At 38.9% G+C, this 24933-nt stretch overlaps 8 protein-coding genes across 9 annotated transcripts; 5 read left to right on the top strand and 3 right to left on the bottom strand.

Annotated features, from left to right (window-relative positions):
* Nucleotides 1-473: 473 nt before the first annotated feature.
* Nucleotides 474-3940, bottom strand: LOC126787925 (ubiquinol oxidase 4, chloroplastic/chromoplastic). Its single transcript, XM_050513846.1, has 9 exons — nt 3647-3940; nt 3286-3481; nt 2916-3009; nt 2284-2399; nt 1802-1910; nt 1334-1402; nt 1142-1213; nt 1012-1059; nt 474-828 (listed from the first exon to the last, which is right to left on the bottom strand). The coding sequence occupies exons 1-9, from the start codon at nt 3829-3831 to the stop codon at nt 614-616; spliced, it is 1104 nt and encodes a 367-aa protein (XP_050369803.1). The 5' UTR covers nt 3832-3940; the 3' UTR covers nt 474-613.
* A 983-nt stretch (nt 3941-4923) lies between these two features.
* Nucleotides 4924-6779, top strand: LOC126788311 (uncharacterized). The gene is made up of 4 exons (XM_050514288.1): nt 4924-5358; nt 5514-5963; nt 6122-6431; nt 6525-6779. The coding sequence occupies exons 1-4, from the start codon at nt 4978-4980 to the stop codon at nt 6653-6655; spliced, it is 1272 nt and encodes a 423-aa protein (XP_050370245.1). The 5' UTR covers nt 4924-4977; the 3' UTR covers nt 6656-6779.
* Nucleotides 6780-6925: 146 nt separating this feature from the next.
* Nucleotides 6926-7524, bottom strand: LOC126789463 (non-specific lipid-transfer protein-like). The gene is made up of 2 exons (XM_050515615.1): nt 7193-7524; nt 6926-6968 (listed from the first exon to the last, which is right to left on the bottom strand). The coding sequence occupies exons 1-2, from the start codon at nt 7522-7524 to the stop codon at nt 6926-6928; spliced, it is 375 nt and encodes a 124-aa protein (XP_050371572.1).
* Nucleotides 7525-8468: 944 nt separating this feature from the next.
* Nucleotides 8469-10028, top strand: LOC126788815 (RPM1-interacting protein 4-like). 2 transcript variants are annotated; one of them, XM_050514827.1, is made up of 4 exons: nt 8469-8519; nt 8836-9330; nt 9605-9787; nt 9902-10028. In XM_050514827.1, exons 1-4 carry the CDS (start codon nt 8514-8516, stop codon nt 9938-9940), a joined length of 723 nt encoding a protein of 240 aa, XP_050370784.1. In that variant the 5' UTR covers nt 8469-8513; the 3' UTR covers nt 9941-10028. The 2 variants fall into 2 exon arrangements, with proteins under 2 accessions (XP_050370784.1, XP_050370782.1); XM_050514825.1 differs by having other exon boundaries at nt 8500-9330.
* A 2522-nt stretch (nt 10029-12550) lies between these two features.
* On the top strand, nt 12551-16634 carry LOC126786187 (EH domain-containing protein 1-like). The gene is made up of 16 exons (XM_050511937.1): nt 12551-12682; nt 12783-12862; nt 13155-13223; nt 13308-13362; nt 13539-13594; nt 13678-13717; nt 13792-13853; nt 14308-14421; nt 14528-14630; nt 14708-14757; nt 14874-15002; nt 15103-15354; nt 15453-15532; nt 15626-15752; nt 16019-16162; nt 16251-16634. The coding sequence occupies exons 1-16, from the start codon at nt 12598-12600 to the stop codon at nt 16434-16436; spliced, it is 1632 nt and encodes a 543-aa protein (XP_050367894.1). The 5' UTR covers nt 12551-12597; the 3' UTR covers nt 16437-16634.
* Nucleotides 16635-16980: 346 nt separating this feature from the next.
* Nucleotides 16981-18139, top strand: LOC126788629 (tropinone reductase-like 3). Its single transcript, XM_050514638.1, is given in 7 exon segments — nt 16981-17067; nt 17070-17120; nt 17241-17492; nt 17577-17657; nt 17659-17706; nt 17806-17907; nt 17990-18139. Coding segments are annotated over 7 exon segments (771 nt in total).
* A 621-nt stretch (nt 18140-18760) lies between these two features.
* On the top strand, nt 18761-20492 carry LOC126787975 (tropinone reductase-like 3). Its single transcript, XM_050513900.1, has 6 exons — nt 18761-18959; nt 19196-19312; nt 19577-19711; nt 19805-19930; nt 20029-20130; nt 20231-20492. The coding sequence occupies exons 1-6, from the start codon at nt 18822-18824 to the stop codon at nt 20378-20380; spliced, it is 768 nt and encodes a 255-aa protein (XP_050369857.1). The 5' UTR covers nt 18761-18821; the 3' UTR covers nt 20381-20492.
* A 298-nt stretch (nt 20493-20790) lies between these two features.
* Nucleotides 20791-23638, bottom strand: LOC126786866 (uncharacterized membrane protein At1g16860). The gene is made up of 4 exons (XM_050512829.1): nt 22843-23638; nt 22249-22383; nt 21577-21788; nt 20791-21409 (listed from the first exon to the last, which is right to left on the bottom strand). Exons 1-4 carry the CDS (start codon nt 23563-23565, stop codon nt 21217-21219), a joined length of 1263 nt encoding a protein of 420 aa, XP_050368786.1. The 5' UTR covers nt 23566-23638; the 3' UTR covers nt 20791-21216.
* Between the last annotated feature and the right edge of the window lie 1295 nt (nt 23639-24933).

The following is a 24933-nucleotide window of genomic DNA, read 5'->3' as shown; positions in this document are numbered from 1 at the left end:
ATAATGGAGACGGTTTGTTATGATAAAAGAAAATGTTCTTAATTACTAGAGCTACATTATGAAGAAGAAAAATTCTTTGAGTTGAGCGAGTTATGTTAGTCGTCTGTCGAGGATAATGGACTAGTGTTGCTACGTAAACCAAAAGATGCCGGTCGGCTACAGCCAGAGTTCATCAAAACGACAGGTTGTGCTTCTATTCTTCGCATGAATACTGGTGGACCGCGAACTCACTGATCATAGAGGGTCGTTGTCTAATTTGTCATATTAAGAGGGAAGAGTGGAAGAGATTGTGACAACGTAGGAATGCTCTGTTCACCCCCGACTCCGGTCGGGCCAAAAGCACAAGTACAAGAATAGAAAGATGCTGGCCGGGGTATCAGATACGTACTGATATTATTAAAGGCCCTAAAGGTGAGACGTAAAGTCCCAGCAACAAACACAAACTGAAGGTCCTACCATTGGAGATGAAGATGGAAGAGAAAGCAAGCTTCATTGAACAGTGAAGTAAACAGTTGGATCTATATTATTCTTTTGTGTATACAAAACTCTACTATTATGATTTATAACTTCTAGCTAATTTCCTGTTCTTCTGTTGTTGTGTTTCTGTAAGTGTTCATTTTGCTGGTTTCGTTGCAACGGATTTTGTTATACAATCTACAATACCTTCACAATCTGTTTCAGGAACGACACAGATAGCCTCAACTTCCAAGGGATCTTCTACGAGTGTATGCGGAGACAAGAGGTTCCCGTGAGTCTGGCAGGCTTTCATCGTCTTACAGTGCTCAGCTTCATCATCTCTTATGTTCAGAAATACATCATACAAATTCTCTGAAAAGCAATCACAATTGACAAGAAATAATGGAGAATATGTCAATATGTGGTCATGCCTTCATATAAATTGATGTTGCATTGTATAAATCAGACATGATGTCAGAAATGAACCAACAAATTTTAGCATGCTGATTAGTTGATCTATGAATTGCCACAAAAGAATCACAGTGGTCGACTTACCTATTTTTGGCCTCCGAGAATTGGGAGGTCTGGAAGTTTGAAATTCATCTGGAAAAAAAGATATTTAAGCGATATTGATAGGAATGCTTCCAGGATGCTATAACAAAGATCAAAAACTGACAACACTTACCAAACAAGTACAAGTCATCTCCAGTGTAGTATTTTACAGCAACGTCAGGAGCAGGCATTTTTTTCAGATTCTCTGTAATCCAAAAGAAAGAATGAGTAAAAATGAAGTGGCGTTTGAGCTGAGACAGAGTGCATTTCACATGCTTAGATATATTTTGATGTGATCCTAGTGCAGACAAATTTCAAATCAAACCTTCTTCAGCCTTGATAAACTTGTCGTACGTTGAAAACGCATGGCCCTCTACACATTCAGAGAAGTGATCTGCGATAGCCATTACAACAAATATGTTAAGACAGCGTTTAGAGATGATTACTATGAAGAAGCTATTCTCTCTAGCTACGTAAAATTCCATTTGATTCAATATAATACAAAGACCCAAGCAACAACATCATCATCATCCAAGCTACCAGCCTAACTGTCATCTAGGCAATTACTCTGAAAGCTATACCTGGATAAAATTCAAGAGAATACAATCTTCTGGACAACTTTACCATATACTTCAAAAGAAAAGTTCTAATTTGCACATAGATGATACAGAAAGTTCTTGTAACCACCAAGAAAAAATGAAGCAACAGGGTATTAGGATATGCCATAGAGAGGACAAAAACCAAGAAAGTACAATACCGTACAGTATAGTAAGCAATAGATGCTCATACTTACATGCCATTCGTGGGCTTATTAAATACATAAAAGCTGTCATAAAGTAATAGAAGACTGCAATGTGCTGAGCAAGAAAGCGATCGAACCACCAAGCATTTCCTCCCAATTCCTGCAGTGAGATCCATATACTCTTAAATCAAGAAAATTTAATTACATAGATGAAGTCATGAAACGACCATGATTCCACAAAAACTTCTACACATGCATATGTGTGCCAGAGCAGCATAAGTGACATTTTTATCTACTTCATTTCTTCCTAATTTCACTGTACTTGTGCAGCAGCATTATACTTTTTTAGTTCTTTATAGTGTAATCTCCAACTAGTTTATGAATTTTCATAGAAGAAGTAATAACTGAAAACAACACAAGGGAATCCTTGAGCCTGTCATAACAGCAGAAAGTTGTCACAATGATTTGCAATAATTAAAGGAAACATGACAACTTGCGAAAAAATATATACTGAAGATGAGATAGATCCTCACTTCCATGATAAGCAAGTGGTGCATCTCATTCCAGCTCTCAGCAAAATGCACTTTCAAATAATCTCTTCTTCTCCACCAGCCGAAGCTCTCATACATGTGTAGAACAGACATAAAGGCTGCCAAAAATCAAACAAAGCCCACATGTCAACTACCATTCACAATAGTCAATAATAGTACACAAACAAGTGCATTAGATCATAATGATTCACAATGGATCTTAATATGGCAGACATAAATCTCCACAAATTCCTGATCAGGTGAGATTGATGGTTGAACAGAAATAATATATACAGAAACTTTTGCACACATTATTTCATAATCATAGGCTCCACCCAAAAGATGATAGTAATACAAAAGCTATCATATTCATAATTTAATATGAATCATATATCTAATAAAAGATATACCTAACAAAAGATAGCAGGCCAATAGTGTTGTCAAAATGCGATCTGAAATACTACTCTTCACATTTCTTGAAATCCTAGCACAACAATACATACTTGCAAGTGGATTGATAACTTCTGTTTAACTATATGAGGTTTACCTTTTGGTTTGAAAAGGAAGTTCTAGACATACTTGCAAGTAATTATATAACTGAATATATCATAACCTAACAAGACTGGAGCATATACCAAAGTAAGGAACCCTTGCGATAGTTTCCAGCACATAGAACCTTGCATAGTCACGGTCGTGGTAAAGAGTATCAAGTATCTTAATCACTGTATCCTGAAACAATCAGCATAACTAAATTACAATCCAACACCATCAATGTGATCAAACCCACCATAGACACATGATCCTAGCTAGCCAATAGTGTTTGTTAATCAAAGCGCATAACAAACTAAAAAATCACTTGATAAAAACTAAGCTGCTCAAATCAGTTTAGCTCATCTAAACATGATCCCGTTAGGGGAACTATATGAATCAACATAGCAACAAGCAGCTACCAAAAATTCATTAGAATTCCAGTTCATTTGTGAACAAATTGGTATTAACTCTTACTGTAAGGAAAATGTTGATGGATTGTTCACCCTTGATAACCCATTTCTCAAATTCACTTGAAGGCTCACTCTCAAAGCCCTCCACACTGCTGGCTTTCACTTCATGTGAGGTAGTTGCCTTGAACTCAAAGGACTCCTCCACCACCACTTTCTCTTCTTCATCTTGGAGAGTAGTTGCTTGTACCCTATACAATTCCCTACACCAATTCCGCAAAAGCCCAATTTTTTGAGTGAGAAATTCACTTCATACATCCACAAAGCACATTTTTACGATAACAATCTAAGCATGCTAGCTTTCTGCAAGTTTTCAACAAATTGGGTGCTTTCAAAGATTCAATCTGTTTCAACATGCAAAGCAATACCTGGAAAATGACGCACGAGCTGAGATGGGTTTGCAATGAAAACGATTGAGAGAGCAAAGCGAGGACGAAGAAGACAAAGCTGAAGCCTTTAACGACGTTCTTGCTTTGAGAGACGAAAAAGAATAAGAAGAGCAGGAAGTTGAGATGGCAAACACCGTCGAAGACAGAGTCGCCGCCGCCGCCATTTCTCTGACGGTTGTTTATTGCAGAGAGACCAAAACTCAAATGCTTCTGAGAGAATGGAACTCAAGTTGGAATTGGGTTTTGGTTAGGGCGGTGGAAAGTTCTTGTTTTTGTTTAGTCGTCTTGTGAGCTTGGAACAGTGGGCGGATGACGTTGGAGCATATTTTCGGGGTGGCCATATGTGCCTCTTTTGCTTGGTGCTTTTTAGTTACACGACACAAACAGAACTACAATTTGATATTTTATTTGATATTTCATACTGACGAATCGGGCTCTCGGGTTTTGGTTGGTATTTGGGGCTTTAGAGAGTACTGGCCTATTCTTTGTGAACTTTTGCTGAAGAGAGCCCCAAAAGAGAGCAGTGCAATCCTAAGGACCAAGGAAAAAGAAAATGAATAATGAAAACGAATGTTGGGTTCAAACTTCAAAGACGCATGAATGAAAATACTGACGTTACGAGGTGGTAAGTTCCGAACTTACCACCTCGTATACTACGTGAAGTAGTAGACGCTTATGGCTTAAAGCTCGTAACTTAACTTGTTCGAGCTCATGTTGTCATTATGTCATAGGTTGAATCACGCCACTTGCCTTCGGCTTGTAACGTAAGTTACATGTTCCTCTTCCATTCCAATCTTCCTAAGGAGGGCGGATTTTCTTTTTGTTGGTTCATGATGTGTCCGTGTTCGATTATAACATAACCACAATCATAGACCCTTTTTGAGGATAGTGATTGTGATTTTGAACTGATAATTGCCAGTTAATGCTTAGATTAGTGGAGGTTGGACAGTCCTACAAGCAATTAGTCTAATTTAAGGTGTGAAGTCTATTAGCTTGACCCCAGCTGATGATATATAACCTTTATCATTGGTCCCTCGTGAATGGTAGATCTCTATCAAACTCCAACCCTTTTACAGGTGTATAAGGATCCAATTCCTCAAACTAAAACCATGCTATCTAAATCGTGTTATCTGGCAGCATCAATTATATCACGATAAAAGACTTGTCAAACATTGTTTTATCAAAATTGTTTAACACTTGTCTTGTGCACCTTGATTCAAGTAGATCCAGACTAAGATGGACTTCCATGTCTCTCTGTTAATTTTGTGTTCATTTATATTCAGACTTCCAAACACAGCTTACAGAAAACCATGGAAGATCAAAGGCAACCTATTCTGCCAAAACAGAATTCTGAAGGACTCGATTTGAAGAGCTTTGGTTCCTGCCTGAAATGGGTCTTTGTGGATCAGTCTAGTATATGGAGGAGTTGTCTTTCATGGTCACTCTTCTTTGTCTTAGCCATTGGTGTACCACTAGTCTCTCACTTTCTTCTCTCCTGCTCTAGCTGTGATGCGAACCACAGCAGACCTTACCATGTTGTTTCTCAGCTTTCGCTGTCCTTGTTTGCGGCTCTCTCTTTCATCAGTCTCTACAGCTGGACTCGTAAAATTGGTGTGAGGAGGTTTCTCTTCCTTGACAAGTTATCTGATGCAAACGAGAAAATCCGTCATGAATATAAGCAACAATTTAAGGTAAGCTTGTTATCAATGAAACTTGTTACCTAGTCTTGTCATATCAAAGAAGATGCTTGTTATCTATGTGGGGTGCGGTGAAGTATGTGTAGAATTGCTTGATCTGATATATAGTCCTCAAACTTGAGCTCTTATTCCATGTTACCCTCTTGCAGAATTCGATGAAGCTCCTATGCTTCATTGTCTTCCCCTGTTTTGCTGCCGAGTGTGTATACAAAATATGGTGGTATGTCTCAGGAGCAACAGAACTACCAACCTATGGTAACATGTATGTGAGTGACACAATATTGTGCATGTTGGAGCTGTGTTCTTGGCTCTATAGGACCACAATTTTCTTCCTGGTGTGTGTTCTGTTCCGGCTCATATGCAGATGGCAGATTATAAGACTAGAAAGTTTCGCAGTAGTTTTTCAAAAGGAAACCGAGGTGGAGACTATAATGATGGAACACAACAAGATAAGAAGGACCCTTCGGATTATAAGCCATCGATTTCGAGTGTTCATCTTGACCTCTCTGATCATGGTTACAGCTAGTCAGCTTGCCTCTCTTGTCATGATAACTAGGTCGAGTGCTCATGTCAATATCTTCAAGGCTGGACAACTCGCTGTAAGTGTCAATACTCAATATCGAGTTGTATCTCCCACATTAGCGTTGTTGCTTACTAATGCTAACGTTTAATGGAAAATGAATAGTGATTCATACGGTGATATCTGATATATACTAATTGATTGGTTTCGTTTTTGTTTTTGGTGATCATGGTGCAGCTATGTTCTATAAGCCTAGTTACTAGTCTATTCATATGTTTGCGGAGTGCAACCAAAGTAACACACAAAGCACAGTCAATAACAGGGCTTGCTGCAAAGTGGAATGTCTGTGCTACAATCCATTCTTTTGATTACGCAGAAACTGAGACTCCGATGGTGCCTCAGGTGTCCTCGGATCATCAAGTGTTTCCTTTCGGTGCTGATTTAGAATCTGATGATGAAGAAGTGGATGAATACGACGATCTGGACAACACCAAGTTGGTGCCAATTTTCACAAACACAATCTCATTCCAGAAGAGACAAGCTCTAGGTTTGAACCTAGACATATTTCCTATAAACCCTCTAAATTATTGTCATATTAATGATGTAAATTACAAGGTTGCTGATTTGCTTCTATTTGCAGTGAAATATTTGGAGCACAATAGAGCAGGAATCACAGTGTTTGGGTTCATGGTGGACAGAACATGGCTTCATTCCATTTTTGGAATTCAATTGGCTCTTCTTCTTTGGATGCTCAACAAGACAATTAGTTAATTCACATTCATTAGATGTGAGATACGAAGTTTTCTTGTTTGTTATATTATTAGCGACACTAGGAAATGAAAAGTTTGAGCTTGGGATCTCGATTGAATTCTAGTGTGATTGTTGCAGCATATGATCATGATATAAATTATATATGGTTATTATTCAAATATATGGTTCTTGATCTTGGATGAATACTAAATAATAATGCATAACAGCATATGACCATATTCAAATAGCGAATCTTCTTCTCCAAGTTCTATTTGGTTCCTTTCAAACGCATTAATCATCAAGTTCTACTTGGTCCCTTTCAAACGCATCAATTCTGCATATCACATCAGAAAATCACATGATCAGTTGAGGTATTGTACATCTTATATAGACGAGTAGATCCACATCAGACCACACTCATGTTGAATGACGACATATATGGACCGCCTGTTAGTCACGAAACTTACATGACTAGATGTCTAAATCACAGAAAATAACTTTAGAGGAACCAGATTCATGCTATGTTACAAAAATGAGAGAAGTAGAGAGATCAATTACTTGCTGCAGTCGACATTGGGATCCAATAGAATAGGAATTTCGACACCACAAACCTCAGTAGCGTGCTTAATTTTTGCAGGGTCGACTTTAACGCTAGCAGCAACAGCATGGTCTTTCAGACATTGGCAAAGACTCCTGCGCTTCTCAGTGGTATCAGCTCCAGCAACCACATGCTGCATTCCTGAGCAGCACATTTCAGGAGGCTGCCGTAAGCCGGGGCCCATCACGAACGTTGCGCAGGGCAACAACTCGACTAAGGCACCGTAGCACTCTCCGATTGTAGGACTTGCATTGAGGACGATGACCATAGTCACCAGCCCGGCGAAAGCCATCATTTTATTCTCCATACTAGCTATCCTTTGGTATTGTAACAGAGGAGGTGATGGAATGTAATGCAAGGTATTACTAATTTGTTTGGTTTAGGGTGCAAAACCAGAGGCATTGTGTGCTTCTTATATAGGCTGGTCATAAATGTGGAGATTTGCAGATGATAATTTGATCCTACCTAAGAGCATTCTTCCTTATTCTCACCATTACTACTTTCTGAGATTTTGCCTTCCCTTTTTCATATTTAGTAATTTGAACGATTCTAAAAATTAAAATTTTCATTATGCACCAAATTAAATGAGTTGATACCATCTTAATTATCTTCAGTGTTGTTTTCTCACCGAAATGGCTTGTTTTAGAACTTGTACGAGTTTATCTTTTTGGTTAAAGAACTTGTACGAGTTTATCTTTTTGGTTAAAGAACTTGTACGAGTTAGCTCCCCTGGAGATCTCATTTAGTTCAAAACTTTTGTAAATTGCAACTAATTAACTTGCCACAATTATGACATCAAAAGAGTCACAAAATGCCATCAATCAAACCCAAATTCAAGCAAACACACTACATCCTTGCACCTAAACCCGGGATAATTAAGATCATGTAATTACCGCCACTTATTTGATTATTTATTCAATCCTCCTTTTAGATTATGCATTACTATCCTTTATATTGGTAATTCCTAAACACACAAGAAAATCTTCATTTTGGCCTTTATCAGAGAATGCAGACAAGAAGTGGTTTGCATTAATGTTGTCACTCATAGAATATTTTTCAAAACTAGAGAACAGACCAACACAGTACACATACATTGTTATTCTCTCAATTCTTGGAGCTCAAATTATCTGAAAGGAAACAGCTGTTTCTTTCTACTCATTGCTTTGTTTAATTTGCCTCATATTCCTGTATCTCAATTAACCTCATCTTTTTCCAGTCGTCATGCATGTTCTTCTTCTCCAACTCGCTAGCATATGTCTACGGCAATAATCCGCCCCATTTATGGCCGTAAGTACCATAGAGAATTCTCATCATTATTATCCCTTGATTATTCTCAGTTATTCTCAGTTATTATATCGTTCAATTCATTAATACTTGCTATTTCACCTATTCTTCCTCCATTGATTGATTTTTTCCATTACTTCCTTATACGGTGTTTAACATATATCAATTTTTTCTATAGTACCCGATTTTCCTCCATTGATTGATCTTTTCCATTACTTTCAATGTTGTAATAGCATATATGAACTACCATGCGTCCTCCTTTTCACTAAACTATATCCTCTCATTTGCTCTGAAAATGAGTACTTCTTCTGATGAGCAGAAACGTCCTCACGTCCCAAAATTCGGTGATTGGAACAATAATAAGGGCGGCAATGTGCCATACACCGCCGTCTTTGACAAGGCCCGCAAAGGTAAATTGAAAGATGGAGTGAAGATATTGAATCCCAACGATCCCGAGGAGAATCCAGAAGCTTTCAACGTCGTCGAGAAAGACAAGGTGGTGAAGATCAAACTCCCTATTGTTGCTGAAGAGAATCGAGATTGCTCCTCGGAATCTGAAACCATTGCGCGACGGCCATCAAATAGTGCTCGTTTGGGTCACCATCGCCGGAAGAGTGATGAATCAGAGCTATCTATGTGTACTGAAAAGCTGAGTTTCGAGTGTAATAATTCGTCACTTATACTACAGCAACGAAGACAACAACGACTGCTGGATAGATCCGAGAAAAAGAAAAGTATGGAGGGTTTGTCAAAGAGATTTGGTTCATCTAGACACCACCGCAAACAATCTAGTATTACTGATATTGACATGATCGTAAGTTATCTATCTTTTTGTTAGTCTCTAACACGTACATGCATGTATATATATATGAGATCAATGAGTTTGAGTAATTTGATTTGCAATACAAACATAACATCTAAATTCAGTAAGAGTCCAATGATTATAAGAACAAGAATTGTATTTGAAATAAGAACAAGAGTAGTAGGGGACTTTTGATTAGGTTCCTTCTACAGACACAATTGTTTATTATATGAAACATTAACATCATTCTTTTACTATGTAATTAAACTTTTCATTATTGTGACAGCCAATACCAAAATTTGGAGACTGGGATGAGAGCGACCCAAAATCAGGCGAAGATTATACGTATAAATTCAACAAAGTGAAAGAAGAAAATAAGAACATATCTGAAATGTTCTCAGCTGCTTTGTCTTCCGAACCAAATGGACACAATGCCAATAATCATGAAACATCTTTTTCCATATCAAAGGTATGGTCTCAAAGAGAAAATTATTGTCTTAACACCCCAAAAGTGTAGCATGATAATTTATTTCTATTATTCAGTTGAATGATTTGATCCAACACAATTTATCTATCTGTGTAGATCTGCTGCTTTCATATATTTCCAAGAGGAAGAGCTTGATTCAGGCCCGTCTTTGCTGCTTCAATTCTTGCTATTCAATATGGTCACTCGAAAATAAAGTCTAGCTAACTGATGTTTTCTTTTCTGCATTTCTGGTTATCTTGCTTGGCAAGAGATCGAAGAAAGGATTTGATAAATAAATTAGACTAGATGGATGTTAATTTGTTGTTGTGAACGTACTATCTTGTCCAGTTTCGATATTTTTGCAATTGACATATGATTTTGTGGCTAAATTCATTATTGTTAACAACTGTTCTTTCTCTTGCATGTTTGCATATTCGACTTTTAATTTCTCTATTATGAGTTCAACCAGGCATATCTCCGGTCTGTTATGAAATTATCAAAAACGAAATCAAATGTTAAATGTGTCAAGCAAATCACAAGAAATCACATTAGTAGTCACCTGCTCTATGATTTGATTTCCAAAACGATTTATGCAGGTGACTCTGATACCATACTGTAGAGTGAAACTAAATGAGCATATCACACAAACATAAACACAAAAGATCAAACCATAACTCAATGAACTAGACAAACTGAACAGATGTGATCGTACCTTGTCAATTAGGACGAATAAGACTGATAACATCAGCATTCATTGACCACCACAGAGACTAAATAGATGTTAGTTAGGAAGTGACTGAAACAACATGTTGTTAGGGAAGCATGAGAGTAGGAATAAGGTACTTGCTGCCAATATATTGTCAATCTCATTTTGCACTCTCCAGTCCATCAACTGGATACAAATATCATTTGAATAAAAATGTAATTAGCGAGCCTAGAATTGAAGGGATTTGAAGCTAAAGTGATGCATGTTACCATTTTATGGGCTTTGACGACATTCCACTCTCTTGCTCTGAGAAAACGCCCGAAGTTTCAACTAGATCTCCTTGGTGCACATTCTATGGATCAAGTAACAACTTTTGTGACTATTCATGCAACTCAAACACAAGGAGGGAAGTAGGTAGTGGAAAAGAACAATGGTGTTTGGCCGTTGAGGTGAGAGAAAATGCGAACATGAAATGTTGTCTTGAGTGGTTCATCAACTGGCCGGTATCAGGGCCGGCCCTGAGAGATTTAAGGCCCAGTACGAGATAAAAAATAGGCCCTTATACAATTTTTTTTATTCAAAAGAAAAAGAAAAATTTGGGGTTTGGAACCTAGAGATTCGAAATAAAACTTGAAACCTTCCTCAATGGCAAAACCAGAAAGAAAAATAGGGAATTATATGAATCTCCGAACTCACAAGCCGTCGAATTTAGAATATCAGAATAATCTTCTTTAGAAATTGAGTGTGTGAAATTGAGAGAGGATGAAGAATTGTGAAGGATCACGAATTTATAGAGATAACAGAGAAAAAAGTTTTAGTTTAGGAGAACATCAATCGGCAGCCGAACTCTTTGATTCATGCAATGTCTATTCTTCATAATAAAGAGAAAAATCTAGAAGATCAAGAATTTAAGATAAAAAGATGGAATTGTATGGTAGATCAATTTAACCAAAGATTCATAAGTATAAACTGGAGCTGCCTCTCCTTCTTGATCCATACGAGTTTAGATCAATTTGGAATGGTAGTTTGCCAAGGCTTGAGAGGTATCTGGAGCCACCTCTTCTTCTTCTTCGTCCTCCTCCTCTTCGTCATTTTCGAACAACTCCTCATGTTGGCCTTCCTCTCCAATTAGCGAAGGTTGCTCTGGCTCCTGTGCAGTATAAGCTCTCACTTTGTCTAAAAGATCGGGTGGATAATCAGCCTTTAGTTTGTTTGCATCATTATTTGAAGCTTTAATCAGGTTCACCCACTTCTCCCTGCACTCCCGGTTTGATTTCCTCATTCCAAAGACATAAACACTTAAAGATACCCACTGGCCGGTACCTTATGCTTCCACGCCACCCATTCGTAGCTCCGTATGATCTTTTCTCCAAGCTATGTGTTGATTCTGCAGCATCCCCTCTAGTTTAGGCGCCATCAAAGTTTCCCAAATCGAGGTTAGAGATTTTGTAGGGTTTGACGATAAAATTAGAATGATTTTTTAGGGTTTGACGGTCTGACATATGTGTATATATATGAGACAATCCCGTTCACGTGGAATTCATGTTCAACCACCATTAGATGTAAATTCAAGAGTGTGGAGAATCTTTTTTAAAATGGAATTATTTTATTTTCAACTCTTTAATTTACATCTAATGATGGTTGAAACATGATATAGGAGAATGATGTTATAGTATAATTTAGAAACAAGAAGGTAAAAGTTAAAATAGAAATAGAAAAACAAATTATTTCAGATAACTCTCCGGAGATTAGGTAGTAATCTCTCCGTAGTTGAATTTTGGAAAAGAAATTCAAATGATTTCCTCCATTATTCGCGCAAAGAACAAATATTCTTGAATATTTATACGCTACAACGGCCTCCACCAGCTTATCCTGCGCTACATTTTTACTCTCTACGTTGTTGGGCCCAGTATCTACATCAGACCGTTCCTTTTCATTGCCCTTTTTAATCACATGGTCCATAACGTAGCATCATTCAAAATCAATCCTTACCCTTTCACATTTAAACAAGCGCCAAAACTGTTCCCAATAAAAAAACAAAAAAAACCACTTCTTCACACTCCAGTGTGACTCTCTCTCTCTCTCTCTCTCTCTCTCTGCGTTTGAAATGGAAATCGGGTCGGGTCCGATCGGGTCATGCTCCAAAGAGCAGCAGAAGATTTACAGGGACTGGTTCAACTTCGTCGATTCAGGTTCTTATCAATCTTCTCCTTTTCTCCGATTTCAATTTTTAATCCGACGCCGTTTTGGTTTGAATTCGAACTCAGTCGTTGTTGTGTGGTTGTGGTTCAGACGGCGATGGCCGGATCACTGGTACGGAAGGCGCGAATTTCTTCGCCATGTCCAAGCTTTCTAGGCCAGAACTCAAGCAGGTTCGTCAAGTCTCTTTGATTTTTACTGTTTATTCATTTTCGTTTTGTTCGATTTTGGAAATGAGATTTATTTGGATAAGGTTTATGGCAGTTGTAATTTGTGGTTCTAATGAAATTGGGGTATGAATTTTTGAATAATCGAAACTCGCTTCGTGTTACTTTGGACTAGAGCAATTTGTTATTATGATATTAATTTGCATATTAGGTTTTGGCAGTTGTTGTTTATCGAAGCGAAGACGTGATTGTTGTGAGAATTGAAACTAACACTGTGTGTTGTTAATTGTCATTAAAGGTTTGGGCAATTGCTGATTCGAAGCGGCAAGGATTTTTAGGGTTTACTGAGTTCATCACAGCAATGCAGGTAGTGTGAGTTTAGGGTTTAGGATATGATATGATGAGATATTGTAATGGAATGTCACTCTCATCTGTGATTGGAATTTGGCAGCTGATTTCATTTGCACAAGATCATGAGTTAAGTCCGGATGTCATCAAAGCTGAAGGCAAGTAGAAGATATTGAAATTTCTTTTGCTGGTTTTCTAAAAAAAAATAGAAGGATTCAGCATAGACAAGTACAAAAATTTATGTCTTGTTCATATTGGCTTCCCAATTAATAAACTGGGAACCCTATCTTTGAGGTTGACTATAATATAATACCTTGTTCTTATTTGATTGCAGTTGACTGGGAGAACATTAAACCTCCAGTGATTGAAGGTGTGGATGCCTTAATAGCTGTAAGTAGTTTTCCTTTCTGCCTTGTGCTTTTGTTTCAAATGCTGTTATCTTTATTATAAGTTTATTGTTTCCATGTCAACAGAAATCTAAGAGTTCTTTAACAAATGGGGTCCCCGTGAATGGTGAGTAACTCCTTTTGACACTACTTGTGAATCAAATTCATTGTTGTTTTACTAAATTATTGGTTATGATGTAGGAAATGGAATCATTCATAATCAACCACCAGCTGAACGGACTCCTTCAAAATCCGTGAAGAGAGTGAGTATATGAGTCTAACATTCCCACAGTTCCTCTCATGATAAAACTGCTGCATTGCTGTCTTTCCAAAATGTTGTCATATACAAAACATGATGCCAAGTTCTCATTCCACAGTTCCTCTCATGATAAAACTGCTGCATAGTCGTCTTTCTGAAATATTGTCGTATATAAAACATGATGCCAAGTTCTCATCATCGGGTTGCACCTTAGAATTTATTGAATAAGAGTATTCAGTTTCCCTTTATCCTCTTCTATGACTCTTGTACCTGGTGGCACCTACCCTTGATGTTGGTGACAAGTATACCTGTAATCTTGCTTCCAGTCTTCAGTGAAACTGCTATTAGTTTTTGTCTTGAACAGAAATAATATTTCTTCTACTCTAGTAGATTCAAGACACCTCAACTGTTCCATATTGCCTGACTGTCTTATGTTTGTTGCCTTTGCAAATTTTCAGCTACCTGTCAATGCAGTTACATCGATAGTTGATGGCTTGAAGAGATTGTACAATGAAAAACTTAAACCGTTGGAATCTGCATTTCGTTTCAATGACTTTGGTAATCCATTACTGGTGAGTATTCTCTCATGTTGTTGTGGATTAAATACGATTTTTTTGTGTTAGTATATTGTTTGGTTGAGGTAGAAGAACAGACTTACAGATTCATTTATTTCTGCAGACTAACAGTGATTTTGATGCTAAACCCATGGTCATGCTTTTGGGTCAGTATTCAACTGGAAAGACAACATTTATAAAGCATTTGTTAAGATGTAACTATCCAGGTTGGTTAATCTGTTAAGTTCTTTTACTTTTGGACAGTAATACTCTTTAGGCTACAACTAACACCCTATTTTGACAGGAGCTCATATTGGGCCAGAGCCCACGACTGATAGATTTGTCGTTGTAATGGTACAGTTGTAAATGCCCATGTGTTCCTTTGTTTCTCACTTACCCCTTTTGGAGGTTAATGTTGCGTGTCACAATTTCTCTATTATCTCTAATAGATTATTGCATTTTGTACACAGTCTGGACCTGATGAAAGGAGCATTCCTGGAAATACCATAGCTGTAAATGCTGAAATGCCTTTTAGTGGTCTAACAAGTTTTGGAGGTTCATTTCTGTCAAAATTTGAGTGTTCCCAAATGCCTCATCCAGTAAGTTTTGAAATTTTAAATAAGTGTCAGTTTTCTAATAATTGATAATGCTGACGATAATCAGCCTCCACCAACACTTACATGTATTTCATAATTGTAGTTGCTAGATGAAATTACACTTGTGGACACTCCTGGAGTTCTATCTGGAGAAAAGCAACGAACACAAAGGAGTTATGATTTCACTGGTGTCATATCGTGGTTTGCTGCAAAATGTGATCTCATTCTTCTTCTTTTTGACCCTCATAAGCTTGATATCAGTGATGAATTTAAGCGTGTAATTGCATCTTTACGTGGGCATGATGACAAGATTCGAGTGGTTTTGAACAAAGCAGATCGAGTTGATACTCAGCAAGTAAGAATGCCTTCTAATTTTGAGAATTGGTCATCACTAAGTTACCGCTGATGATAAAATATATTTAACTTGTTAACCTTTTGGTTACATACTTGCAGCTGATGAGAGTTTATGGGGCATTAATGTGGTCACTTGGAAAGGTTTTGAATACTCCCGAAGTTGTGCGTGTTTATATTGGGTAGGCAATTTGTCTTTTGAGTTTGCTGATTCCTTGGATTTTATTTTATGCTTGGTTGATTTCACTGTTGATACGGGATACTTGGCTTTGCAGCTCATTCAACGATAAACCTGTGAATGAAGAAGCTGTTGGCCCGATGGGTAGGGAGCTTTTTGAAATGGAACAAGGTGACCTCCTTGCTGACCTGGTTGATATACCAAAAAAGGCTTGTGATCGCCGGGTAAGATTATATGGGTGTCATTTAACTGTCTTCTTTTTTCTTGGGTGGATATACCAAAGTAGTGTTTCTTGTCCCTATGTGGATTTGATTCTTGGACAGTCTGTCCATTTTGTAAAAATTTATGTGTTGAATAGTGTCGATTTTGTAAAAAAAAAAATTTATGTTATCGAGTTCCTGTTGAGAAAATTTTGATTGAAGTCTACTCTTGATGTCTTTCAAATGTCGTCTTATATTTGTTTCATTGATCCTGGGTAATGCTTTTGCAGATCAATGAATTTGTGAAACGTGCTAGAGCTGCTAAAATTCATGCCTACATAATTAGCCATCTTAAGAAAGAGATGCCTGCAATGATGGGGAAATCAAAGACCCAGAAGCGACTCTTGGAAAATCTTGAAGAAGAGTTTGCAAAGGTAAGGATTCCAACCTCATTTCCTCATCTGTAACAACTCTTGTTATAAAGAAAAGTTGTACTAACTCTTGTTATGCTTTTTAAAACAGGTTCAGAGGGAGTATCATTTACCAGCAGGGGACTTTCCAAATGTTGAACACTTCCGAGAGGTCTTGAGCAATTACAACATCGATAAATTTGACAAAGTGAAGCCTAAGATGATTCAAGCAGTAGATGACATGCTTGGGTATGAAATCCCTGAGCTCTTGAAGAACCTCAGAAACCCCTATGATTAAAAAAATGTAATTACTGAAACAAGACTAGTGTTCTATATTTCTCGGTATCTGATTGATTATCTCCTAGAGCTTCATCATCAAAATGAAGCAGTATCCTGGATCGAGTAAGATATGGTTCGGCATTTCGTCTTAATGCTGAAAGTTATGAACCTTTTTAGGCTGGATGATTGCAATTTTAATGCCAAATGTTTCTCTTCGGTCTGATGTAAAGTTCTCTTTCTGTATTTCACATGCGATTGACTAAAATGGCTCTAGAAGCCTGTGAAGGTAAAGTTTTCTTGCAAATCAGTTACAAGTCTCGAGACTCCTTCCACACGAACATTAGTGAAACCTGTTTTCTTTTTTTGTTCTGAAGTTTGAACAATGGTTGTTGCAAGAAATAGAGCCGTCAAAATTAAGACTATAAGACTAGGAGGCATTCGATTGTCTTAGCCTCTTAGAATAGGAGGCATTCGATGTCTATAAGACTATAAAGAAGAGCGTTCTGCTTAGCTAAACACAACAACTACTCGTTTGGTCCCGGAGAACCTTAAGCGGAGCCAAAATGGAGAAGATGAAGTTCGGGAAGAGATTCACTGGAAAAGTAGCTGTCCTGACCGCTTCTACTCAGGGGATCGGTTTCGCCATCGCCCCGAGCGGCTTGGTCTCGAGGGGGCCTCCGTCGTGGTCTCCTCGCGTAAGCAGGTTGGCTTGTTTTGTTATCTTCTATTATAAGCTCAGTGCCTCAATTTTCAGTTGTATGTTGCTGTTGCAGGGCCATATGTCGATATGAATCATTTTTTGTGTTTGATCAAATTGATGCAGAACAATGTAGATGAAGCACTGGAGACACTTAAAGCTCAAGGCATTGAAGCTCTGGGATTAGTCTGTCACGTGTCAAATTAACAACAAAGGAAGAATCTCATAGACAAAACTGTCCAGAAATATGGAAAGATAGATGTTGTAGTATCAAATGCTGCGGCCAATCCAACAGTTGAGCCGATTTTGCAGAACCAAGAATCTGTGCTTGACAAGCTATGGGAAGTAAATGCCAAGGCTTCTATACTTCTTCTACAGGTGAGACATAAGATTGACCAGCCGGCGTCTCTCTTTTTTTTCTGCGAAATAGGCAAGGGTTGATGCTACTTGGTTATGTAACAGGAGGCAGCTCCTCACTTGAAGAAAGGTTCTTCTGTTGTTCTCATATCCTCACTTGCTGGTTTTCACCCACAAGCTTCCCACACAAAAAATGTATCGAGTCACTAAAACAGCCGTTCTTGGGTTAACTAAGGTATACTTGCACATAGTTCATAATTGACCTCATCTATACATTCAACAATTCTGCAAGCTTACATGTTTGTCTGCTTATTATTTGATGATCTTACTACAGGCCTTTCCTGGTGAAATGACCCCAGATACTCACGTAAATTGTGTCGCTCCTGGTTTTGTGCCTACAAACTTTGCTTCATACATCACAACAACTGCTGCTGTGGTAAGTATATGTATGGAATAGGCCACACTGGTGTTTTCTCGCCATTTTTTCGTTGACGACTCAATTTGGTTATACTTTGCAGAGGGAAAAAATCGAGGAGAACACTCTACTCAAGAGGTTTGGTACAACTGAAGACATGGCTGCTGCCGCTGCGTTTTTGGCATCTGATGATGCCTCTTACATTACAGGAGAAACTCTGGTGGTGGCTGGAGGGATGCCAACACGGCTCTAGTAGAGACTCGTTCCCCTCTTCATATAAGTTTGTTACTGCCTTCCAAGTCACATGACACGGTATCAGTGTTTAAGCTTAACGGAAACATCAGTAAGGTTCACCATTACAACTTCAATAAGTGAAATTTAAGCTTGATGCTTAAAAATAAGCTGGATTGGGCATCTGATTGCATTTTCAAATCCAAATAATTGTTGTAGATGTGTTATGTATGTATTTGTTTCTAGTTTTCTACCACTTCTTGGTATGTAATCACTCACGTCCACGATTACCAACTTGTGGGTGCGTAGATGAATGTAGAACCTAGCACGAAATTACCTAATCTACCAACACAAACTTGAAAATTACTGAATTAGAAACTAATCAAGCACGAAATTATTGTGCTTGAATAATTTTCTGTGTCATTTTAAGTTCACATTTACTCACAAAATATTGAGTCATATAAAGTTATAAACTCAGGATTCTACCAACTATGCATTGCCAAAATTGAAATTGAAACATAACCTATTTCATATATTTGCAAATGAAAGTCTTATGATGAATTTTAGCTTAAACTTCTCGTTGACGTAACTCTGATATTACAATAATTGGATAGAGGAGGCCCTAAACTCTCGTGTAGTCATATAGCTTAGCTGATAACAACAAGTACCAAATTAATTCCGGAGAAACCAAAACACCACCAAAAATGGACAAAACGAAGATCGGAAAAAGATTCGCCGGCAAAGTTGCTCTCGTCACCGCCTCCACTCAGGGCATCGGCTTCGCCATCGCCGAGCGTCTCGGCCTCGAAGGCGCCTCCGTCGTCATCTCCTCCCGCAAGCAAGTTAGTAGTCTCAATTTCACCTTCTATCAAATTCTTCTACAAATTCAGCCTTGATTTGTGTTTTGCTTCATGATTTGAGCTTGATTCACTGCTGTAAATTTTTATACCCCTTAATTGAAATCTAGAGTAGATCTTGATCAATAGGCACAGTTGGTTCCAGCTAAAAGCTACAAAGCCTTTGAATCATATATGTTGATTTGGATTTTTGATTCTGTGTGTGATCAAATTTGATACAGAACAATGTAGATGAAGCAGCTGAAAAGCTTAGGGCGCAAGGAATTGAAGCTTTGGGAATAGTCTGTCACGTATCGAATGAACAGCAAAGGAAGAACCTGATAGAGAAGACTGTGAAGGTAACATCACTGTTGAAATTGCTCTCATTACTGAAGGTGGATTAGGATAGAGCTATATACATGTGTGAAAAGTATAGATGTTATGCCTGTTAAGTATGAGAGTAACCGATCAAACTTATTTGGCGAAAACACTAATAATCGGTACGACTGTGATTATAAACTCTGATGGGGATATGGTCCTTTTTTCTTATATCAAGTTGCTGGCAGCTTCGGATGAATTTTCAGTGTCATGTAAATGATTGAAGATTACGGATTTATTTGCAGAAATATGGGAAGATAGATGTTGTAGTGTCAAATGCTGCTGCCAATCCATCAGTTGAGAGGATACTGCACACACAAGAATCTGTGCTTGACAAGCTATGGGAAATAAATGTCAAAGCTTCTATACTTCTTCTCAAGGTAAAATACTAAATAGGAAGATCTCAGTATTCCATGTGGCACAAAACTTTTGTGAAAATAGGCAAAATATGATGCGGCTTAATTATTTGACAGGAGGTGGCTCCGTACTTAGAGAAAGGTTCTTCTGTAATTCTCATATCCTCAATTGCTGGATTCCAACCGCCAGCTTCCATGGCAATGTATGGTGTCACTAAGACGGCCCTATTTGGGTTAACTAAGGTATATTTGCATGGTTCATGTTTTACCTCATTCAGTTATTCAACAATGCTGCAGGACACATGTATGTTTACTTATTCTATTTAATGATCTTACTTTAGGCCCTTGCGGATGAAATGGCCCCTGAAACTCGTGTAAATTGTATTGCTCCTGGTTTTGTGCCTACAAACTTTGCTTCTTACATCACAAGAAATGCTGCTGTGGTAAGCATATATATTGAATTGGTGACATTGGGATATGTTTCCAAGGATCATAAAGTGCATTTTCTTGTATGACCAATTTGATTTGGGTTATGTTTTGCAGAGGAAGGAGCTTGAGGATAAGACGCTACTTAAAAAGCTTGGTAAAACTGAAGACATGGCTGCTGCTGCTGCATTTTTGGCATCTGATGATGCATCCTACATTACAGGAGAGACTCTGGTGGTGGCTGGAGGGATTCCGTCGAGGCTCTAGTAGACTAGTCTTCCCTCTTTATCTATGCTTTTGAAAGTTTCATGAATAAACGTTTAGTGTTGAACCTCAATAATATTCACCATTAGCAACAACAAGAAGTAAAATATAGCATTTTTTATTAATTAATAAATTTTCCTCGCTCAGAATGGTTCTGAATTGGCCGCACCGTTGGTCAATTTTAGTCGAACTCTATCAAACCAAAAGGGTTGGAATTGAAACGTTCTCACTCAATTACTGAAATCATGCCGGTTCATTATATCCCTGGTAAGAGCTCATATTTGCCATTGAAAATACACACCCTCGAATTTGTTGCCACATACAATTTATACAACATTAGATGGCAAGCAGTAACATACATGCCATGCTTATTGCTTACAAGAAGATTAACATTAATCACAAAGCTACAGACAGACTTCCGAATAGAATTCCAGATACTTGAAGTGAAAAAGACAACCACAGAAACTTCACTCTACTTTTTGTGCTAATTATGAGCAGCAGAAGAAACAAACTTTCCGAGCCCCTTTGGGGCACTCTTAAGAGTATGATTTATGTACATTACATCATCTAGGGCGTAAGACGTTTCGAGGGTAGTAGCAGATGTAGATCCACTTTGGCATTCTGCATAGCATTACCAGCTTCACAATGTACACCATACTGAACCCCTGAGTGATTGTGCTAACCTTGATTTGTGCGTGATCGTCAGTGTTTCTGCCATGCAACTTGGGGCAAAAATTACATATGTACCTCAGCGTTGTGGTGGTACGTGCTATTCCCAGTCCACCCTTTAAATTTTACTTTGAAATGCAGTTCTAAACAAAACTATGATGGAACTATATCTACACAGGAACCACATCCGCATCTTGAGTATCATCACATGTCAGAATGAGACCTTCAACATAAGTTGGGAGAAGGCACCGTAACCACTGAAAGCCTGTTGAGACAGGCTGCACTGGAGGAACAATCATGACAACATTATCATGGCGTCGAACAACCCCCATCACACTTACAGTACTTCCTTCTTTAATATACCTGAAACAAAACACCGTAGAAATGTATCTTTTAAGCCTAAAATTTAAATTTATTGTAAAATAGTATATTGCAAAGTATACGTTCCAGTCCACTTTACCAGTTGAGACCATTAACAAAACTAATTATACAAAAGGATAATGAGTGGAAAGTGGAAATAGAGTACATACCCCTCTTTGAGGCGCATTATACAGTCATCAGTTGAGAGGTTGCGCTCAGCAAGCCAGCGTAAGAAACTAGGAGACAGGTCCCTGTTTTCTTTAGTCACATCCACAACAGTGGCTGGTTTAACAAATGGTGCAACCTTGGCCCCATAACCCGCCTTCACTAATGCTCTTAACCCAGATTGGAAGTCCGATATGTAAAAATCAGCCACATGTTTCTGTTCAAAAAGAGACATAAATTACTCTCTCAAATCTAAGATAATAGATGATTTTTCTCCGCACATATGAACCTGAATTACAAAAAAAAAGGAAAGATGTAAGAAATGTAAGTGGAAAATGTATTATCCCCTTTAGTTTATGTGAGAATGATTTGCCCACCAAAGAGGTAAATATGTAGGAATGACAGACTTGCCCCTGATTTAATTAGGTTATACCCTGATTGTATATGGTTTAAAATACTGCATGTGTAAGACTAAGTTGACATATATATGTATGTGTATAACTACTATGATCAACTTCACAAGGCACAATAAACATCCATCAGGCTTTCAAACATAAAGCAAAGTCGATTTAGTGGAGTACTTTCTCAAATTTTGACATAAATCATCGTTAGGCATATTTTGAAACTCAGTATATATGGAGCACCTAGTAGTAAGCACAAAGAGTCTGACAACTAACCTCTGAATGTTTCGACTTTTTATTTGTGGACTTGCTACCGCATCCTCGAGTTTCACATAATTCTGTGGAAACATAAACACACCTAGGTACCCTTTGGTAAGACGATTCCAAAGGAATGCTGCCGCAGGTAACAACCTACATAAAGAGATATTCACGACTCATCGGTACAGATGGAAATAACGGTTGTAAAGCTCAACCTAAAAGGAAACTGAACACAGTAGTCATAGAAAAAAGAAGCTCTGATCAAAGGTCAATTGTGATTCTTCTCTCAACAAATGAGAAAATTCAGGTTCAGAAACTGATGTAATAGCATGCTCCGAATGAAACTTAATGTCCAGCTAATCACATATACCCAAGATATATTAATAGTCAAAGCTCAAAGTCTCGAACCCAGATTCCATTGCACAAGTGACAATGATAATCAAACTCCCTCTAAATTAATACAGTATAAACATACCTCAAATTTAAAAACTGACCACTGAGCTCGCAAACAAAATTTTCAATCGTTTTGCTCTAAATATACAAGCAACCTCAGAATCTTGCAAAACAAATAACAATAGCAAACCGAATAGAAAGGGATGGGAGTGAAATTACCCCAGTAACCTTGACGAACTGTCCATCTATGGCTCCTCTGAGCTCAGCATCACGGTAACTCCTCACATAACCTAGCAAAGCTCGCTTTCCCCACACGTAATTCCAAACAATCACCACCCCCACCGGCACCAAAACCAGCGCCACCGCCACCAATATCACCCACTTCTTCACCGCCACCATCAGAAACCCACCCACCAGCAAACCCATCGCCACAGCCACCATGAACACCCACACCACCGCCTTCGAAACCCGGAAATTCACCTTCACGTCATCGCTCAGCGCCGTCACCGCCGACCCGTACACCACCTTGCTGCTCATCGACGTCGTATGCTCCAGCTGCCCCGACGACCTCCTCGCCCCGCTCCCCAGCGGGCCCGAGCCCAGCTGGCCGGAGGTGATGAGCCCGGTCGGCTGGAGCTGCGGTGTCATGGGCCCGGAAGATTTCTTGGAAACCTGGCCGGAGTTGGGCCCTGATCGGACCGATCCACTGTTCTGCTGTGAGGAGGAGGAATGGCGGGAGGGCTTCAACAGAGACGGCACCGGAGGATGATCTCCGATTTGGATGTCGAACATTTTGCCCAGCTCGCCGGATTTCTTGACGTCGCCGCCGGTGTAAGGAACGGCGCGTGAGCCCATTGTCGGCTGCCGCTCCTTGAGATGCTCGGGCGGGCCCGACACCACCAGCCCGTTGCTGAGCTGGTGCGATGGGATTCGGGAACTCATTAGTATAACAGTGTTGTTGAACTGAGAGAGATAAGAAGCCTGGAGTTGATAGAGAGAGAGAGAGAGAAAGTGTGTGTGTTTTTAGGGTGTAGGTGGAGAGAAGGAGAAGACAACTGTTGGGAGTTTGTGTCAAGTGAATGGTGATAGTGGAGAGTTGAGGGAGAGAGAGTGTGTGTGTGTGGGGAAGAGGAAGGTGCCAACTAAAATGACGGAAATGGGGTTGAGGTATTGTGATAATGACGTGGGTGCCCTCCTATGTCGACAAATTGTGGTACAAGCTCATATTAATCACCTGATTAAAAAGTTTTTGATAATTTCATGTGTGATTATGTCCTCCCACACACTCATCGTCCTTATTCTTTTTTACCACTTTACGACTTCACCCTCCAGCTCTATGCCTCTATCTTTCCATTAACCACCTCAACCACATTGCACTTTGGTGGGCGATCTGACCATTAAATTTGTCGTATTTGCATGTAAATTCTAAATGAAAAAAAAAATGTGTCAAATTTTGTGTTCTTCACATAAAGGAGTTAGATCGGTTATTGATGAACAACATGAATGTATTCGTGCGTTGCGGTCTCATCAGACTAACATTATTGATCAATAATGCAAGGCCTAGCCTAATAACAAGATAATCAAATTTTAAACCTAGATAGGGAACAATAGTTATGGAATCTTCCCATCTCATTTGTTAGGGTATAACAGTTTTCCTCATGCCACAAGAGTCAGAGCTAAAGAACAAGCAATACAATGAGGGAATTACTGTCCAATGTGCATATGATCTGTGGGTATGATCTGTCACACTCAATGCTCATAGGGTTAGAGCTTGACCCACTAAATTCAATTTGGGGAAAGAAATGAAAAATGTATTGGGCCCTACAGCCTAGATATGAATTGCCAGAAAATCTTGAAAAGGGTGCTCCATTTCCTGATTCCTTGTACGAAATACAGGGCCTAATTTCTAATTAGGGAGCAAGAAGATCGAAAAAAAAAAACCCTAACCCTTACTCTATAATTCAGTCGGTGGCACAGACTGTCAATACTTCCAAAACCCTCACACTACTCGTGTGTGTCGGCTGTCCGTACCGTTCGGGACGCCGACCGTCGTTGGATCAGATTGTGACGGACGGTGATGGAGGGCGCCAACAGAGGGGTGCTCATTTTCCTTGGCGCAACACAAAGGTGGTGAACAGTGGGTTTCCTCCCGCAGGGGGGGCGTCCCTTTCGCAACTTGTGGTTCGTGGGGAAGAGGCTGAGAGAGGGCAATGTGGGAAGTTCGATCGATGCAACACGGTGTGCTTCACAAAACCTCTCCTGATATTTGTTTTAATATTGTAAATTATGTCACAGGTGTATGGTTTCTCG

The sequence above is a fragment of the Argentina anserina genome, chromosome 3, assembly GCF_933775445.1.
Source record: "Argentina anserina chromosome 3, drPotAnse1.1, whole genome shotgun sequence".
NCBI lineage: Eukaryota > Viridiplantae > Streptophyta > Magnoliopsida > Rosales > Rosaceae > Argentina > Argentina anserina.
The sequence above is the reverse complement of the archived record's forward strand: the minus strand, read 5'-3'. Positions and strand labels throughout refer to the sequence as shown.